The sequence below is a fragment of the Sugiyamaella lignohabitans genome, chromosome D (genome assembly GCF_001640025.1).
Source record: "Sugiyamaella lignohabitans strain CBS 10342 chromosome D, complete sequence".
Classification (NCBI taxonomy): domain Eukaryota; kingdom Fungi; phylum Ascomycota; class Dipodascomycetes; order Dipodascales; family Trichomonascaceae; genus Sugiyamaella; species Sugiyamaella lignohabitans.
The window spans coordinates 1,263,617-1,281,752 of record NC_031673.1 but is presented as its reverse complement, the minus strand read 5'-3'; the positions used below and the strand labels follow the sequence as shown (position 1 = coordinate 1,281,752).

Here is an 18,136-nt window from a genome sequence, read left to right as displayed (position 1 = left end):
TATCACCGATCTCTGAACGCTGGAGTTTTTTCAAATTTTTAGCCCCTTGACTCTCTCTTTATAAAATAGTGGGTTGTTGTATTATCCTGTCTATTTACTTTACAAAAGGCAGAATCCTAAGCCAGTCAGCTGCTAATTGCGAGATCCCGAGATCCCAGACGTAACAGGCGCTGGTTTATGGTTTTCTTTATATTCTCCAAGGTAACTGGAGAAACTCGATTGACCACCGGCTCTTGCAGACACAAATAATAAAGCTCAGAAGACCATCCACAATACTCAATTCCGCGAAGCAATATAGAGGCAGCTCTATCGTAGCTGTCATCTTCACCAACATTGACCTCGAAATCATAATACATATGCCAAATTCTAGAACAGACCCTAGCTTCACTGTCAGACCCCAGCACTCGTTCATATACTGCCCTTATTGAATATATATTCAATTTTGAAATTTTTAGGCTATAGACAAGCCATGATATTTGAGTAGCAATATTGTTGTTATCTGATATAGCGACTGACAACTTGGAATTGCGGCCAAAAGCATTCTCCACTTCTGCAAGTTTGGAGAATATTGCAGTATCGGGCCAAGACTCCTCTGTTCGACTTAATATCGTAGAGGCTAAAAAGTCTTGTACAATTTCTGTGCTAGCTAATGGGTTATTACGCTTATAATGATCCAAACATGCTAACAATGCTCGATTAGTGAAGGAATCAACAGCTAGTTTGCTTCTCTCGACTGACTCCCAAAATCTTTGTAGCACATTTCTGAGAGCTACTCCTTGATGCAATTTATCAGAGAAAATATAATCGAGAAAAACACGACTAACCCCAACTTCCAAACTAAATGGCGCTCTATCTAAGAACTGTTGAAGACTCTCCCTGTTTTGGTCCTGTAACTTTAGTGCGATAAGCAGCCTACGAAAGTCTCCATCTACATTTAGTTCGCCAAGTGCCCAGTGATTCCAGCAGTTTATTCGGCTGATCATGCTCGCGCTTGTCATATCCTTTAGAGCACCTTCAAATATAGACCGTGCAAGGGTAGCGTTCGACTTGAATAATACATTAGCATAGTTTGTCCATATGTCCATATTTTGCTGATTTTGAGATATCAGGATTCTTGACAGTCGGTCAAAATGCTTTTGGTTCCACTCTGCTAAAAATTGCATGGCCCATGCCCAAAATTCGTTACTTACGAAGTTGATTCTCTCATTGGATGTCAACCCCTTGATCAATTGCGATATCACTCTAGCACAAAACAGGACTATGATCTCACGTTTCTCATCACCTCCAGCAGATTGTGGAATAAGGGATGTAGTTGAATATTTCCATTCTACTAGAGGAGCTTCCAAGATGTCTACCAAGCCCCAAAGAAGATCAGATCTACCGCTCTTCGTTCGAACAATTTTTAAAAATGGTTCTATGTCTCGGAAAAGGACAATTCTATAGGCTAGAAACTGATTGTACTCTTCTTTAGTCCCCGGTAAATCGATTGACCTAGCCGGTAAAGGATATGAACTCCCTGTCCTAACTTTCGACACCTGCTCTGTATTTTGCCACCCCACCGCCTCACTTTCACCAATATGCGGGGTCTCCATATTCCAGTACTGCTGGAATGACTTTAATGTAATCTCTAAACCGAGCGATTCATCCAAAGGCGAAAAGTAGTTCAGTTCAATCAATCCTTGGTAGATTCCAATTGCTAGCTCGAAGTAACCCGCCTCTACTAAAAACTTACCGATCTTATGTATAAGGACGGCGAAAATATGCTCCATTTCTTCACGAGATATGACCTGAGCATGATACTTAGCTTCCAATAGGTCAAAAACGCCTTGGATTCGTATACGTTTGATAACATCAAGAACTGAAATATTTGCAGACTGCTGAAAAGTAGAATCTACCCAGCAAAGCCAGTAGTCTACTACATTGGGAAATTCAACTACAAGCTCTCTCCATTTTTCAAAGGATCTGGTTTGCATTTTTTGATTTCTTATAAATCTTTGTATTAACAAACGATTTCCTGGATTATGCCTCAGAGCCCTTTGCAATACCGTATCAATGATATCATTTACATTACTCTTAGCTGCTCTTGAATAACGAAGAATATTTTCTTCATATTCAAGCACCTTCAGCCACAGATCTGTGTCATTTGGTGCCCTATTAAGAGTGTCATAAATTAGAGCCCTGCCTTTCAATAATGTCTGCAGATATTGGTCAGAGAAAACCTCGACGTCGGCTTCCTTATTCCCAATCTCAAGCAAATTTTCTATCTCGTCATTCGCATGGTCATCATATCCTAGAAATTTTACTGGTCGTTTAGTTATGAAACTCCTATTATCATGCCAAAGAACAGGACCAATTTGATCCCTTGACTTTTCAATCAAGACGACATCTCCATTCCTCAAATCATCTTTAGAAAACATAATTCGCATATTACCAGGCAATCCGATTACTCTTGAAGTGGATCTGAAATATTTGGGAATCGACGGCTTATGTGGTTTCATAAATTGCGCATTGTACTTATCACCCATCAAGTCATATTCAAACAATCCCGGTGTTGGTGGAATTGGGTCACTCAGCTGAATGCGAGCCTTACCACCGTTTCTCAAATCTGATGTAACATTATCAAGGAACGCTTGAACTTCTTTGTCAAGTTTGGGTATATGACGGCTCCCAGATCCTTTTAAAACTGATTCACCTTTGAAATATTTAATCTCTTCTTCCTGTCCTCTATCCCGCTTTTTGCTTACATGCCCAGATTCCGCTATCTTGCTATGACGTCGGTCAAATCTGATTTCACTGGAGGTTTTGCCGTGACTACTACTGCTCCCACTTCTCTTAGACCTCTCTCTAGAGCCCTTCCGGTCCTTTTCCTTGCTCCCACCGAAAGACGTAAATTTAGGGAAACTGCCTGAGGGGTCGTCCATAAATATGTCCTCATTAATATTCTAAGGTGTGAACGGTTGTGATCGCCATCGGTACAGCGAGATTAAGGTTCAATGTGCGGCACAATCTGCAGCAAAACCGTGAAGCTGCTGGTGAAGTTATCGAAATGTGATAATTAATAACATGAAATAAATATCTTATTTGATCTAGCTGCAATATAACAATGTCTTAGGATATTAGAATGTTGGGAGTCCCAGGAACTAATTTCTAACATTTACTGACAGACATTCATTTTGTCACTGAGTATGTTTAAGATTATAGCTAGGTGCTAATATCCAAAGTATTAAACGGTCTTTAGCTCAACTCAAAGTACTTTTCAATACACACTATTTTCATGTCTCTTATAACTGATGGCATTTTCTAGCTCACGTATTCAAATGCTATACATTTGATCTTGTCCATCTTCTTGTATAGCGCCCCATCTGCACTGTTTGTTGATGTATATCCCATTACGATAGGGATCTGCACAACTAAAATATCGACATCATGCTGTAGGAACAACCCCATATCTTCTCATCACCTCCAACTACTATCCAATTATAAAATCAGAACTCCCAGATACACGATTAGAAATGTCGTCAGTTCAATCGCTTGAGGATAAGATGGCGAGGACGTCGCTAAACGAAAATTCGTCAGCGCAGCAACAATCTGGTAAATTAAAGGTAAGTCTCAATGCTGAGTGACTATTTCTTGATTCTTATAAGGACCTGAGCTAACTGGCAGCAGACTACAATAAAGGCTTCAAATTCATCATTTCCTCGTCATCCTTTGTTAAAGTTAACACTACAGAATCAAAACCAGATCCCACAATCTCACACACCAACGCATTCACAGACACACCCTCGTCCGGTCTCAGTTGCTCCATCACAATGGAAAAGTAGTCATATGGCACCACCACCATCACCGGGAGCTTCTACAGGCCCAACACAACAACAACAGCAACAACAACAATCAAATTCAAAGATCGATCCTAATATTTTACGGCGGTCAAACCCATTATCAGGAATCGCTTCTTCTGGGATTGGAGGTAAGCAACACCAATATACCCTTGATTCATTTGAGATTGGTCGAAAGCTCGGAAAAGGAAAGTTCGGTCGCGTTTACTGTGTACGGGAAAAATCCTCTGGCTATATTTGTGCATTAAAGGCTATGGAGAAAAAAGAGCTAATTGAGTTTAAAGTTGAAACACAGTTCAGACGAGAGGTTGAAATTCAATCAAACCTTCGACATCCAAACATTTTGAGAATGTACGGCCATTTCCATGACGCAAAACGTGTTTATTTGATTATTGAATATGTGGCACATGGAGAGCTATTCAAAGTGCTCCGTCGCGAGTCAAGATTCTCCGAGGTCAAGGCATCTAAATACATTTCACAAATGGCAGATGCGCTTAGTTATCTGCACAAGAAGCATATAATTCACAGGGACATCAAGCCAGAAAACATTCTCCTCGGTATGGACGGTAACATTAAGATAGCAGACTTCGGCTGGTCTGTGCATGCTCCGACATCACGAAGAACTACCATGTGCGGTACACTCGACTACTTACCTCCAGAAATGGTCGAGGCCAGAGATCACGATTATAGAGTTGATATCTGGTCTCTAGGCGTTTTAGCATATGAGTTCATTGTAGGGAATCCACCTTTCGAAGAGAGTGGCCATGCTGCTACCTACAAGCGTATATCAAAAGTTGATTTGCGCATTCCATCATTCGTTTCTGTTGAAGCTGCCGACCTTATCAAACGACTACTACAACATGATCAAGATAAGAGAATGCCTCTGAAGGATGTCCAACAACATCCATGGATCTTAAAAAATAAGCCATTCTGGGATACTGTTTAGCTAACATGATGAATGATAAAACGTATATTGAAGGCAGTTAGGGCATTCTGCACTCTCAATCGCCCGGCCAACATTCCCGATGTTCCAGACACGACCATATTTTGTAGAAATATTATCAATCAATACCATTCCTCAAAAATAGTAGAATCCTAAGCGCTCCCTAATATTTCGCACCACTGTTGGGGCCAAACCTTGCAATATATTGTTTTATAAGCACTTCAGTCCATGCATTAACTACATAGCTTAAAAAATATCGACGGATCAAACATTGGTAGTTGACTCCGTTTATATAAAGGAGAGACGAACAAAACATCAACTTACAGCAGTAAGCGCGTTACAGGTAATGAATCTGGCTAAGAAATGATCCACAATATTTACCTCGGATCAAGACTCAAGCGCGCAGTCGGCTGTCCCAACAACCTCCTAACCCGCAAACTCGATGATGTTGGGAACACCCCACTTGCACCGATCAGGGGGAACTGCGGGGTGAAGTTTGATATTTCTTGCTAGGAACATTTGGTTATTGGGGAATGTTAACTTATACAAATTAGCATTGAAAGCTTTTTGTCATTGAATAAAGAGAAGTTCTATCACCTGGTTAATTTATATGACATAGTCTCTTCATTTTTAAACTTATTTTTGGCTTTTGAATTATCTAAGAATTATTTGTAGGCATGGCGGTGCAGACGAAGTCAAGGACTATCAAGTCCTGGGTTGGTCCACTGGCTGCTCTTTCATTAGCGGTTGGAGCTGGATTATATCTATACTCAACATTTACAGCGAATAGTGATGATGCGAAGAGTCGCCATGATGCGAATCGATCATCAGCCACTTCGAACCCTACAAAACCATCCACCAAAATTGCATTAGTAGTCTCCAAAGTAAGTATAAGCGTTCAGTGAGATAATTGGAATCACTATCTTCTGAGACTTATACAGTCATACATTATTTTCCATGAAAATATTCGGTCTATGACGTAAGGTTTGTTGAAGAACGCGCAAGCTAACGACATTTTAGCAACTGCTAGAGAACGGAGTGCCACTGAGGCCACTGCTAGATAAATATCCTGATCTTGTGATAATACTTACACCCAATGTTTCAGGAAATTCATGTGCTCAACTGCGAGCCCAGGTTACATCTGAGCAAAATTTTAAAGTGATCCCTTGTGAGACTAATATCGGTATCACTCACGTTCTAAAGCACCTGAGGTCTGACCTCGTGGTGCTACCTAGTGACATACCTAAGACAGTTCCGTCGGATATTGAGAGGTTCGTGGGGTCAGTAACTGTGCTAAGTAACGATATAGAAGCCGCTAATTCCGAGGTGGCAAAGCTCTTTTTTGTTTAATTTATTCAGTTATCATTGTGATATCTTTCAAAACACAATTGGTATGTAGATTCGAACACTTCAGCATTCAAGCAGTATTCGTCTAGCACCTAATACAATGGTCAGGATCCAGTGATAAACAGTGCCTGTGACTTCTCATTTAGGTGTTGGGTTTGATGTATTCTTGTAATGTGTGATGATTTATGATAATGATGAGAATGGCCCGATGGCAATATAATGCAATTATATAAATAAATATGTCAGATTGATATCTAAGCATCCCGTTTCTCAACAAGCCACCGCCACATGACGGCACGTTTGTGGTGATCATACTCATTGCGTCGAGTGTGACGGCGCGACCAGTGCCAGAAACGTTTGCGTGGTAATGGAACAGGATTTCCCGTTGGTATGTTTGGTAACGCCTGCTTGAGACGCTGTGATCCATGAAGGAACCGACGGGGGATTGGCGAGTCCCCTCCGTGACCAATCAGAGTAACACGCTTCACAATGGCAAGCTTTTTAAAGTTTAGAACAGTAACAACACCAGCAATGGCACAGATTACAACTGTGGTCCCAGTGAAGCCATAATCAGACTCCTCCATGAAATTCTTTAGATTCATTCCATAGAGAGCGGCGAAAAACATTGCAATTGTAAACCCCAGGGTGCCTATCATTATTTTCAGCTCAAATAACATGAGAGAATTGCGGTTTGAATCAAGCATAATATTTATGATTTCTTCAGTACTTTTAACATTCGAAATGACCTGTTCAGCCTGCTGAACAATCTCATCAACTTGTTTGTAATAGGCCTCTAATAACAATTCAGCCTCTGCATGGTCAGTAGAAGCACGTTCAATGCCTTGTACTTTCTCAGACAAATACATGGCTACTAAATCTTCATCATTGTCTAGCAACTCATTTATTACATTTCGGATGAGTAGGATTTTTTGGTAAAACAGCGCCATGGCCTTATTTCGCACAAGCAGCTCCTGTAGTAGATCTCGGTCGACATGGTCCTCAAGATTCACGAGGATACCATTCAACACTGATAGCTGACCCTTTAATTCAATATCTAAATTGGCCACCGCGTGCATGAGAATGCATTCCAGTGCCTTCAGTTCATATGACTGCGAGGCAGCAAACCCATGAATATCATCCTGCTTCCCTGTGCAGGAGCCCAGTTTATTCTCTAAATCATAAACCAGCAGACTGAGCTTCGCAATAAGAGATTTATTACCTTTGTCAACAGAGTCAAATATTAAAACTTGATTGTGTCGAATAGCTGCCCTCAGCTCCAGCATATTGACTAAAATACAGTCTTTTCTTACTAGAATAGATGGGATCAACCGCACCTTAGGACTGTCTATATTACGCAAGTCTCTCGGATGAAGATTATGCTCCGCCAAGAAGTCTTTTCTGCTAAACTTCTTCGACACTTCAACAACCTTTCCGTGCTCGTCGAGCACAGTACAGCTGATCTCTGTAGTTGGGCCATGTGATCCTATTTCTCGTGAAAGTTGTTCCGTTGCCCAGTCAAATATGTAGTCTTCTTCACTCAAATTTCCATCAGCGTTGAAATTGGGGGGCAAAAATGAAATGTTCTCAGACTCACCAAATCCTTTACCTGGCGAACTCTCCTGATTGGAGAAATGTCTGCCTCTAGTATTCAACCCAGATACATAACTTGTATTGAATATTGTGTGAACGATGGTACGATTACAGAAGGGCTGAAATTTATCTAGTTGGGAACTGTTCAAATTTCTGTTATGAGAAAAGGTCTTTCGACGTGCTACATGACACAAACTTCTTATATCAAGCCGACGGAATAACGATATCGAGTCCCTCCTAGGCAGTTTAGTTGGCCGAGTAAGTACATTCCTAACAGCAACTGAATTCAAATATTGCAGCTTGGCTCCGCCCCTACTACCAGCGGGCCACATACTGTTCATACCATAAGAATATGTCTGACGAAAGGACGCGGTAAATAGTGGCCATATATGATCGACATCATGCTTGCTTGACATGAATGCGGCGCAATGTGACGGACGATCAGGGTCCTAAGTTTAGCGATAACCAAACTTAAAGATCACGAGAACTTTTATTAATAACTTGTTCTTGGTATCCTGAGTACTATAGATAACATTAGGCGAAGTGTGCTTGACACATTAAATGAATTTATCGTGATGGGTAACTCTGTTGTGAAGTATTCTTGAGTACTTATTAATGTAGATAGGCTCTTGTCATACATAGTTGAGAATTTTGGTCAAGCATGTTAAATCCAAATCGACTAATTGTACATGTTGAGCCATCATTATAAGCTTACTGGGTCGCATTTTTGGTGATTTGAATTATGTTGACACATCAAGAATGTGCCGGTAGACCGAACTTTAACGAAAGAATAGCATTGATTAGGAATTCAATAGTTTTACGACATTGCCGATTGCTTATGTTCTGATCTTTTGTTGTAGCACACGCTGTCTACCACCCACCTGGTCTTTCGAGCTAAACGAACCCTCAGGTATTCCTTGTGGGGAAGACGGTCCAAAGAGAGTCAGTAAGCCTGAAAGTCTTACCGCCATACCGCTATGCATATTCTGGCAGGACAATGGTTCAGCGATCGAGACCTGAAACAAGCACTCTATTCCATGCTACCTCAGTAATAGCCCGAAGCATAAAATATGGGCCGCTAGAATTGTATGAGCATTGTTCAGATGTAAAATGCCCAGTATCGATACGCCCTGCTGCTGATGTGTCCAATTCTCTTTCCTGCGTCATCTCGTTGCTATCTCTTGTTCAACTTACTTTTGGCCGATTTATGAAATAGAAAACAATGTCTTGCAAATAGCGAGTCGGACACTCTATTCAAGGGCTCAATTTACAGCTGGAGCCGAAGACAAGCTAGAGATGATTTTTACGGATCATAAATAGATATAACTGGATATATTTCAAGTACAGCAATTCTGATTATAGTACTTTCACCAAATGGAAAAGAATAAGATCAAAGAGTGGTGAAAACTTATGCATTATAAGCAGCAAGGGCCTTTTCTGCTGTTGAAGTAGCACTTGCAGGGTTTGCGCCAGTAACGAGTCGTCCATCTGCTACTGAGTAGTCGTCCCAAGGTTCCTTAGGCTCGCTGTACTTTCCACCGGCCTTCTTGAGAACTTCAGCGACAAACGGATAGTTGTGATCTTTTAAGAACTGAGTGAGCTTGAGTTCCTCTTCTCCGCGATCAGTGAAGCCAGTGACGTTTCTGCCCTTAGCTAAAAGTTCACCTGTGCTCAGATCCTTCACGCCAGCAAGAATGACAGGACCATGACAAACAGATGCGACAATTCCGCCATTCTGATAAATTTCAGAAGCTAAATTCTGAACATCTTTCGCCGTCTCAAAGTCAACACATGTGCCGTGGCCACCAACAGCAAAGAAAATACCGAACTCCTTTGGGTCAACTTCAGACGCTTTCTTTATATTCTTGAACGCAACATTGAGAGGCGAAGTTGTATCCTTGCTTACTTTCACCTCTTCTGGTGTCAAAAATGGTTCAGCTAGTGAGATAGAATCCCAACCGTAATCTCCGTTCTCAGAAACAACCACGAATTCGAAACCATGCTTAGCGAGTACTTCGTATGGGTGCAACGCTTCAGAGTAGAATGCACCGGTACTTCTGCCATCAGGATAGAATTTATCGTGGAAACTCGTAACTGCTAGAAGGACTTTCTTTGGGAGTGTCATTGTAATATAGAACAGCAATTGAAACTAGTTTTATTGCTTGGATGATAATAAGAAACAAGGAGTGGTGTGAATCTTGGTTCCCGATTAAGCTGTTACATGTGATGATGTCAGCTGACATATTGCTATAACGGCTGATCTGTAACAAAATTGAATTTTTTTGAAGACAAAGAAAAGTGTCCGTCTGCACTATCTTCAGTGTCGTTTCGCTATTGTTTGAATATATTAAGATAGACTATTGGTATCTTTTTCGGGTCAGAGCATTGAATGATGTTTAGCCAGTGAAATCATAAATCTAGAGCTTTATTCAGCCCACTATAGTGCGTTTCGTTTCTTTGGATATCACTTCGTGCGTCCTTGATAAAACCAAATTCTGCTTTATCTGAATGGTCGATTAGCTGTCTAGCAAGTTGGCTTTCATTATTATACATAATTTGTCTAATTTCATTGTTGAACACAATTTTTGTCTATATGCAGTCCAATTTCGGAACTATCAGGGGTTGCTGCAGTCTCATGCATCTACAGTCTGGTTGATATTGACAAAAGCTGGTTGCAAAAAATGGAATTGAAATTGAATTAAAAAAATGTTCTATAGAGAAGAGAAGGAAAATATAATCGAAATAAACGAAAGTAGATTCAGGTGCGCTCACATAAGTACACTAATGAAAGTACCAATAAGAATGCAATGGGCAACACCCAAGGTAATTATTGAAGCCCCGCCCGTTGATGCTGTCGATGTCTGTTCGACGGCTGGCGATGGGGAACTGCTATCCACCGATTGAAACGATGGAACAGCAATAGAACTAGCGATTGAGACAGCAGAAGATAAGGAGGATGAAAGAGCTACCAGAGATGGAGTGGTAGAAAATGTAGTAATACTGGCGGTAGAAGCTTGGGCATTCGGGGAGGGCTGCTGAGGGGATGTTGGAGTGGCAGAAGCAATAGTAGAAATAGCTGAGGTCGTGGGAGATACAGAAGTAGAGGTTGAAGCTACAGAAGTGGTAGAAACTGCATTCAAGTCTTTTCTTCCAATACTAGCTGTAGCAGCATACTCACTATACCACGGGAATTCGGTGACCATGTCATATAAAACAGTAGCTAATCCATCATCTCCTTCAATGATACTAGTATAATCTGCACCGCCGAATATAGCGTTAAGCTCTGCAGTATAAGTCAGTGGTATATCCCATATATGAGTTACCAAGAAGTTATAATACTTTGCGTAGTATTCTTTATTTTGGGCAGCGAAGTCGTTATAAAACTCCAAGTCATACTGGTCAACATAAGACGTATCGTCGTCTGCATGCGCCAATCGCAGGGAGCAAATTAGCGACAGAATAATAGCAGCGGTATTGATTTTGGCCATTTTTCAAAAGTTAAAAGAGTGACTGAGTTGGTGAAGGAGGTAGCAAAAATTAATTGACATGCTGGCGGAAGCTGGCTCTTTTATATTGTAGTATATAAGGAGGTAAATAGGATGTTGCAGCCTCTAAATGCAGCTCGTGTCTATCATACTGTTGATTCTGGGGGAAAGAAATTTCCTAATTGGGGTTTCTTCATGATTTAAACGTCGATCAGCTGCAATAAATTGGCCCTAACGTACCGTTTGATGCCATATACCAAAACACTACAACACAATATGTAAGTCAAAAAAAATCAAAAATAAAAATAGTGCTAAGACCGAGTTCAGTCGCTAGTTGGATATGATAAGCTTGCTTTATTATCACGTGTATATGCAGAACTGAGCTATCTGAGATATCTCCGGCTGGTGGAAACACCCTACAATTAATATGTGGAAGATGAATCTATGTTAAAAGACTTAATTTATCAGTCGCCAGCTAGTGATATTGGCTTTTGTTATTCATTATTGTCTTGTAACTATAGAGCCAGTTTAAAGTTGACTTACATGATAGAGATTGGGTCGTTATGCGGCTAAAATGTCACCAGTGATCTACACAAACACAGCAGACATATAACGGGCAAGGCCAGTCTGCAACAACACGAATTGTAGACAATAGCGCCTATGATGGATCGAGCTCAGTATGAAGCTGAACGATTTTTTTACCATTCACCTGTAACATTATATTCAGTTTCCAAGCTATTCAATTTTAATCCGGATGTTGATGATGAAAAAGTGGATGTATATCGTCGGTCATTGATGAAAATTCTAAGGAAAAGATATCATGTGCAAGATAATAGTTTGACTGAAACGCTAACTATAGATCAGGATATCGAATGGATGACTCTACCAGCTAACAGTTCATTGACTTTGCACTTCATTTTTATACATGGCGTGGATATGAACCGAATACATAGAGTCTGCCTTGCTACTGATAATGATTCAAATAGTGGAGTACTGTTAACAAGCTGCTCGCATTTGATGGCAAATTTAATTTGTGAATGGATAGAGAAAACTTTTGATTGCCAAATCCACCCTCTGCCAATAAGCGACCAGTTCTTATTACAACAATACAAAGACTATCTCTCACGCAGTCTTGAAAATGATGCAATAGCTGACTCACAACTGATATTCAGTACCCCTACTGCGAAACCTGACTTGCGGACTATATCTGTATCTTTGCCCGGTGAAGATATGTCCCAGATTTACAGGAGAATCCAAGATAAGGATGGTTCTAGTATTTTTAATGCAATTTTGCAGTACATTCATAGAGAGGCCAATTTAGATCTTAACAGATTTAAGCTTGAACGTGTCAATTGTGGAGGGTTCGTCATGACAACTACTGGCAAAATTAAATTTTTCCGCCAGTATTATACCTTTGACCAACTAATTGACCTGGTGTTTGGATTGCTCCAAATAGCTTTGGGCAAAATGATCTAGTATATGGTCATTTTTATTTATTATCTATTATTCATCTTATTTATCTTATTTATTTAGTGACAGTTTACGCGTCTTGATCTGATATTCATTTTGCACTTCCGCGGCTAAGACGCGCGGTGATATCAACATCACGATACATGTGCTTGAAGTCCTAGATGCCAATGTACGAAGTTCACCGGCGACCAATAAGGACTGTTAGTTCCTCCAACAAGCTAACTAGTGTGGAACAAGAACATGGCCTAACAGTAGGGGTCTCGGAAAAGACTATTGAGAAAAACACACATTTCCCTTTCAAACTACTAACAAAAGTTTTCATTCTCGTCAAATGTCTCCTTATCTGTGTTATCCTTATTGTTCCAAAACAATATGACACATCTAGCCAATTAATAATTAGACAATCTCAGTTAGATCTAACATGGCCAAAAATTACGTCATTTAGATCATGGATCTGGAGTTTTTGGGGATTATTTCAATTGGCCGCAGACTGCCTGGTCAGAAAATTGACTATTTGGGACTCCGTTTATTTCACCGCTCTGGCTCAGAGAGGCGTATTGTACGAACAAGAATGGGCTTTTGGTAGGTTTTGGTGGCTTACTGTCAGAATTGTCACAAACCTATTTATTGTGCTAAATCGTACCGCAAGTGAATTTATAAGTGGGAGTGGAAGATATGAATTGAATATGCTGTTCTCTGTTGCTTCGTCATCTTTCTCGCAGCAGTATAGTGTCACCCTGGAAAGCTATGCTCTGACCAGTATAATTGTATCCAACTTAAATCATTATTTGGCTACTTTGCTGTTATGTAGGCTTACCAAGGAGGTATTTCCGAAGCGAGGATATCGATTTGCCCAAACTACTGCTGCTCTTTATGCTATGTCTCCGGCAGGTATGTTTCTGGTGGCTGGATACATTGAGAGTACATTTGCGTTACTGTCATTTTTAGGCCTTTATTTTAGACAAAGACAGAGGCATTTTCTTGCTGGAGCTGTTTTTGCTGTTTCATGTGGATTTAGAAGCAACGGACTGTTATGGGGAATTGTTTTACTTTTTGATCTTTACGTGGCTGTCAAATCTTTTATTGTTGAGAATACTATTCCGTTATTGAATAGATACAGTTGGTCCAGTTCAGAGTTGTTGACTCTAGTATGGCAGTCATTCAAGACTAGGCGCGCGAGGAGCAAGTTGGGCAAGATTGGGGAGATTATTTTATCTGGGCTATTGATCGCTGCCATGACTCTGTATCTCCAATTGTGTGGTTACAAGGAATATTGTGTATCATCAACAGAGATCCCTGAATGGTGTAGCTATAGGATTCCTTCGATATTCACTTACGTCCAAGATAAATACTGGGGAGTTGGATTCTTAAGGTACTGGACGCCGAACAATATTCATAATTTTCTTTTCGCTCTCCCCACGTTATATGCTATCTGGAAATCATCTTTGGAGTTTGTCACAAATCAGAGCTTTGTTGATCCAACAATACAGGTGAAAACTTCCACGCTCGATGCCTACTCCAAGTACCAAAAATCTGTGACATCTAGTTCACCCTTCGAATTACTTCCTTTCACGCTTGTACAGTCTATTACCGGGCTGTCCGCGCTGTTCATATGGCATGTCCAGATAATCACGCGAGTTTCCACCTGCTTGCCAGGGATTTACTGGTTTGTCGCGCATATCGTTACGGGTTCGTCTTTGAGACAGATAGAATTGGGTCGGGCAGTTGTAACGTATACTTTCATGTGGATAATTGTACAGGGAATCCTGTTTGGAGCTTTTCTTCCACCAGCATGAGATATAGCATAATAAAAACATTCATTATTAAAGTATATAAATACAGCCAGACAAACCCATTCTGGACCAGTGATTGCAGTATATCCTAAATACCTGGGACTTTTGGAAAGATCATTGGGCCCCTATTGGCCACTAATTGCCTTTCCTGATTGAGCCAATGCTTCACGACGGGAGGCATCTTCTAAGAGTGCGGTATCTACTGCGTTTGCGGGCAAATGAACATATCTGACTACTGAACCTCTTATAAAAAGGTTCTTCACGGCGCTCTATATAATGTTAGTGCTCATTATTGACAAAAATAACTATCATCAAAAAGTTACACTTACTAAATGTGGGTAGTTTGACTCGTCGAGAGTAGTGATGTCATCCAATTTCAGATTCAAATACTGATCCACTGACTTCAGAGTTCCTCTGATAGACATGTCATTTTTGAGTTCAACGGTGATCTGTACAACGTTAGCTAATACCCTTAATCTACTGCCATACAATTATCTCTAACAACGAACCTCGTGGTCTATTAAGGTTTTAAAAAATGAAAAAAGAAGCATTTTGATGTCTTTTCGTTGGAATGTTGCTTCACCAATTCCTATAGAACTTCCTCAGATAGGTCAAATTTCTATATCCTTTTAAAGAACATTCATTCTCTTATCAGTGCGGGGGGTAAATCGCGTCTATGCATGGGGGCATGGGGGTAACCCCTGTTGATTCTCGAGGACAATTGGCATAAACACAGCCTCGATCATTGACATCACAAGTGTTAGAATATTACAGTTTTTTTGACACACTGATTCGCTCTACAATAAAAATGTCTGGATCTACTTGGTTTGATAATATTAAGCTAGACTTCAAGGATGTGTCTGTGGTCGATGAGAAAATCGATACTACACAGTTCCTCGAGGCATCCGAGTCCCTGGTTACTCTCTTTGGTATGTTTGTTGTCTCTTAATGCTGCTAAGGATATGAATGCTTATTCTCATGGACTATCTCTTGGCCCCAGTTTTTTTTCTTTATTGTATTATGTCTGGAAATAGATATTTATCTTAGTCGTGTAGTTTACTTTTTATCAGATCGGGGCCATAGCTAACAATACTAGACTTGTTTGGAAGCACAGCTTTTTCTGTTGTTCAAAGTGATATGACCGGTAATATTAAGGCAAGTTTTAAATGTGGTAATCTCACGAAAGGAGGGAAACTAACAGTGAAAATAGAAAATCAGAGCTCGACAACTGGCAAAACCTGGCGCCTCGTTAACTCTCCAGGACATTGTTCTTGGAGAGGTTACTGAAAAAACAAAGAGTGCTACTCAAGGTTTACTGTGGCTCACTAGAGGACTCCGCTTTACTGCTGATGCTGTCCGAAGAAGCGTTGAAAATCCCAACGAGGAATTGGCTAGCTCTTTCACTGAATCTTACAATGCAACTCTGACCAAGTATCATAATATGTTGATTCGTCCCGTTTTCAAGCTAGCCATGAAGGCCTGCCCTTACCGAAAAGATTTCTATGAAAAGCTAGGCACCCCCTTGGAGAAGGTCCTTGCGCAATTGAAAGAATGGCTCTCTGCTTTGGAAAATATCGTTGCTATCATCGAGAAGTTCCTGACTACTGGCAACTATGCCAAGGGCTTGTAAGAGCATCATAATTAGCGGGCTCTTGAGCTTGTTTCTTAAATAAATTTTTAAATGCTAAAATATATAAGTTGGAAATGAGCGGAAACCTCGTACAAGCGACAACGGGTTTTTTAATTATGGCACATCTAAATACATCTTGCATAATAAGCGCACAAATAGACATATAGACCATCAGCTAATTCCTTGAGATATATAATTCCAACAAGATAAAAGATTGTTGGGAGGCCGTTCTATAATGTTCTATAAGGAGTAGTCAAAAACTGGAAGAAAAACAAAAACAGTTGCAACCTGTGTTAAGACGATACATGCGGATGTTTTAAGGTTAACACATACTACGTCCACCGTGATCTGAGTATAGAGTGAGCCGCACATGTCGGCCCAAAGCGCGGCTACGCTAATTTTTAGTTACACTATTCATATATAGTGCAAGCATCTTGCGAATACAGATCAGTTTTGATCCATTACATAATTGAAAGTTTTAGTCTTCAACATTAAAAATGTCAGTAGTTCTTCAGGCAGACTCACCACAAGCAAAACAGCTGGAACAGTTAGTTCTAGAGAATATCGGTACTTTTGGGATTGAAGACGATCCTGATTTCATTGCCCAGTATATTGTGTTGATGATTACAAACGGTAAAACTGAAAACGAGATATCTGAAGAATTAGGTGGTCTATTAGGTGACAAATTTAGAGATGGAGAGTTTTCGCGATGGCTATTTCAAAATGCCCAATCTATTGTTTCTGGGGCTACAGATAGCAATATGACTGAACAAGAGCAACAGCCTAATTCAGAGCCTGTTTATGGCGAATATGACAATAATAGCACAAATCAAGGTAGCGGCTTACGAAGTAACGCCAATCTAGCAAACTCGGGTAATTTCAATCCAAGATCATTCAAAGGCGGATTTAAAAATAATATCAATGGTGGAATCTCGAAAAATTCCAATGGTGGCATGAAAATCAGAGGCGGTGCTGGATTCAAAAGAAATGGAGGTTTCAACAGTCAGAATGTCGCGCTAGCTGCGTCTGCTGGAAATTTCAATATTGGTGGTATGGGCAGTGGCTTCATCGCCCCGGGAGAAAATGGGGCTTATCAAGCTGACAACGCTATGGAACTTGGTAATGCGTTCAGGCCACGCTTAATTATGGAGCGATGTGAAAACTGGCCGAATTGCCCTAATTATCCTTGCGAGTATGTTCATCCGTCTCGTCCTTGTAAGATGTACCCGAACTGTCAAAAGCAACCAGGGAAGTGTAATTTTGTTCATATTGGAGAGGATGAGGGACCAAGTACAGGATTCAAGTTTCCACTGCCCCCTCCTGATGTTTTGGAAACTCTTCGAGAGCAACACGCGAGTTTCCTAGAGCAGCAAAAGAACTTGGCTTCGCAAGGGTATTCTTATTTGAATAATCAGCAAAAGCATCAATATGTGCCTAAAGCACCACCTATTGTCCTTTGTAAATATGCTGATCGGTGTATTAATAAGGCCTGTCCATGCGGGCATCCAACTCCTGCCAATGATAATGCAAAAGTTACACAGTTAGAATGGTGTGCAGATTCCAAAAATTGTCAAAATGTTGAATGCGATAAAGCTCATCCGTCGGGAAGTCTCGTAAGGGTTCCTGCACCCCTGCCAACTGAACGATCTCTGGAAACTTGTAAGTTTGGTGCTCGTTGTACAAACACAAATTGTCGTTATCGTCATCCTACTAGCCCAGTTCTCTGTCGTGATGGGGCCGAATGTACACGTATCGACTGTATGTTTACTCATCCCACTCAAGAAATGTGCAGGTTTGGTGTCAATTGTAGGAAATACAACTGCCGTTTCCAACATCCGGAAGGTCATGGTACTACGTCAGCTGTTTGGGTTAAGGACCAGAAGAATACCGGTTCAACTAGTGAAAGACAATTTGCTGAATCTGAGGATCAAGTAATGGAGACAATTATCCCGGCTGCCGAACAGCCTGCCAGCTAAGGGTATTTCGACAATGACAATGAAAATATTTAATTATCATGTATTTATTCTTTGATTTTCTAATGT

General features: G+C 40.6%; 6 protein-coding genes across 6 annotated transcripts; 3 read left to right on the top strand and 3 right to left on the bottom strand.

Moving 5' to 3' along the window:
* Nucleotides 1–125: 125 nt before the first annotated feature.
* On the bottom strand, nucleotides 126–2,921 carry AWJ20_5032 (DuF1740 family protein; the record flags this gene model as incomplete). Its single annotated transcript, XM_018882147.1, has 1 exon — nucleotides 126–2,921. One exon carries the CDS (start codon nucleotides 2,919–2,921, stop codon nucleotides 126–128), a length of 2,796 nt encoding a protein of 931 aa, XP_018736553.1.
* A 904-nt stretch (nucleotides 2,922–3,825) lies between these two features.
* IPL1 (aurora kinase) lies at nucleotides 3,826–4,782 on the top strand (the record flags this gene model as incomplete). Its single annotated transcript, XM_018882146.1, has 1 exon — nucleotides 3,826–4,782. One exon carries the CDS (start codon nucleotides 3,826–3,828, stop codon nucleotides 4,780–4,782), a length of 957 nt encoding a protein of 318 aa, XP_018736552.1.
* Nucleotides 4,783–6,380: 1,598 nt separating this feature from the next.
* MRS2 (Mrs2p) lies at nucleotides 6,381–8,048 on the bottom strand (the record flags this gene model as incomplete). Its single annotated transcript, XM_018882145.1, has 1 exon — nucleotides 6,381–8,048. The coding sequence occupies one exon, from the start codon at nucleotides 8,046–8,048 to the stop codon at nucleotides 6,381–6,383; it is 1,668 nt and encodes a 555-aa protein (XP_018736551.1).
* A 1,076-nt stretch (nucleotides 8,049–9,124) lies between these two features.
* On the bottom strand, nucleotides 9,125–9,841 carry HSP31 (Hsp31p; the record flags this gene model as incomplete). The annotated part of the gene is made up of 1 exon (XM_018882143.1): nucleotides 9,125–9,841. The coding sequence occupies one exon, from the start codon at nucleotides 9,839–9,841 to the stop codon at nucleotides 9,125–9,127; it is 717 nt and encodes a 238-aa protein (XP_018736550.1).
* Nucleotides 9,842–11,864: 2,023 nt separating this feature from the next.
* Nucleotides 11,865–12,677, top strand: AWJ20_5028 (uncharacterized protein; the record flags this gene model as incomplete). Its single annotated transcript, XM_018882142.1, has 1 exon — nucleotides 11,865–12,677. One exon carries the CDS (start codon nucleotides 11,865–11,867, stop codon nucleotides 12,675–12,677), a length of 813 nt encoding a protein of 270 aa, XP_018736549.1.
* A 3,914-nt stretch (nucleotides 12,678–16,591) lies between these two features.
* NAB2 (mRNA-binding protein NAB2) lies at nucleotides 16,592–18,070 on the top strand (the record flags this gene model as incomplete). Its single annotated transcript, XM_018882141.1, has 1 exon — nucleotides 16,592–18,070. One exon carries the CDS (start codon nucleotides 16,592–16,594, stop codon nucleotides 18,068–18,070), a length of 1,479 nt encoding a protein of 492 aa, XP_018736548.1.
* Between the last annotated feature and the right edge of the window lie 66 nt (nucleotides 18,071–18,136).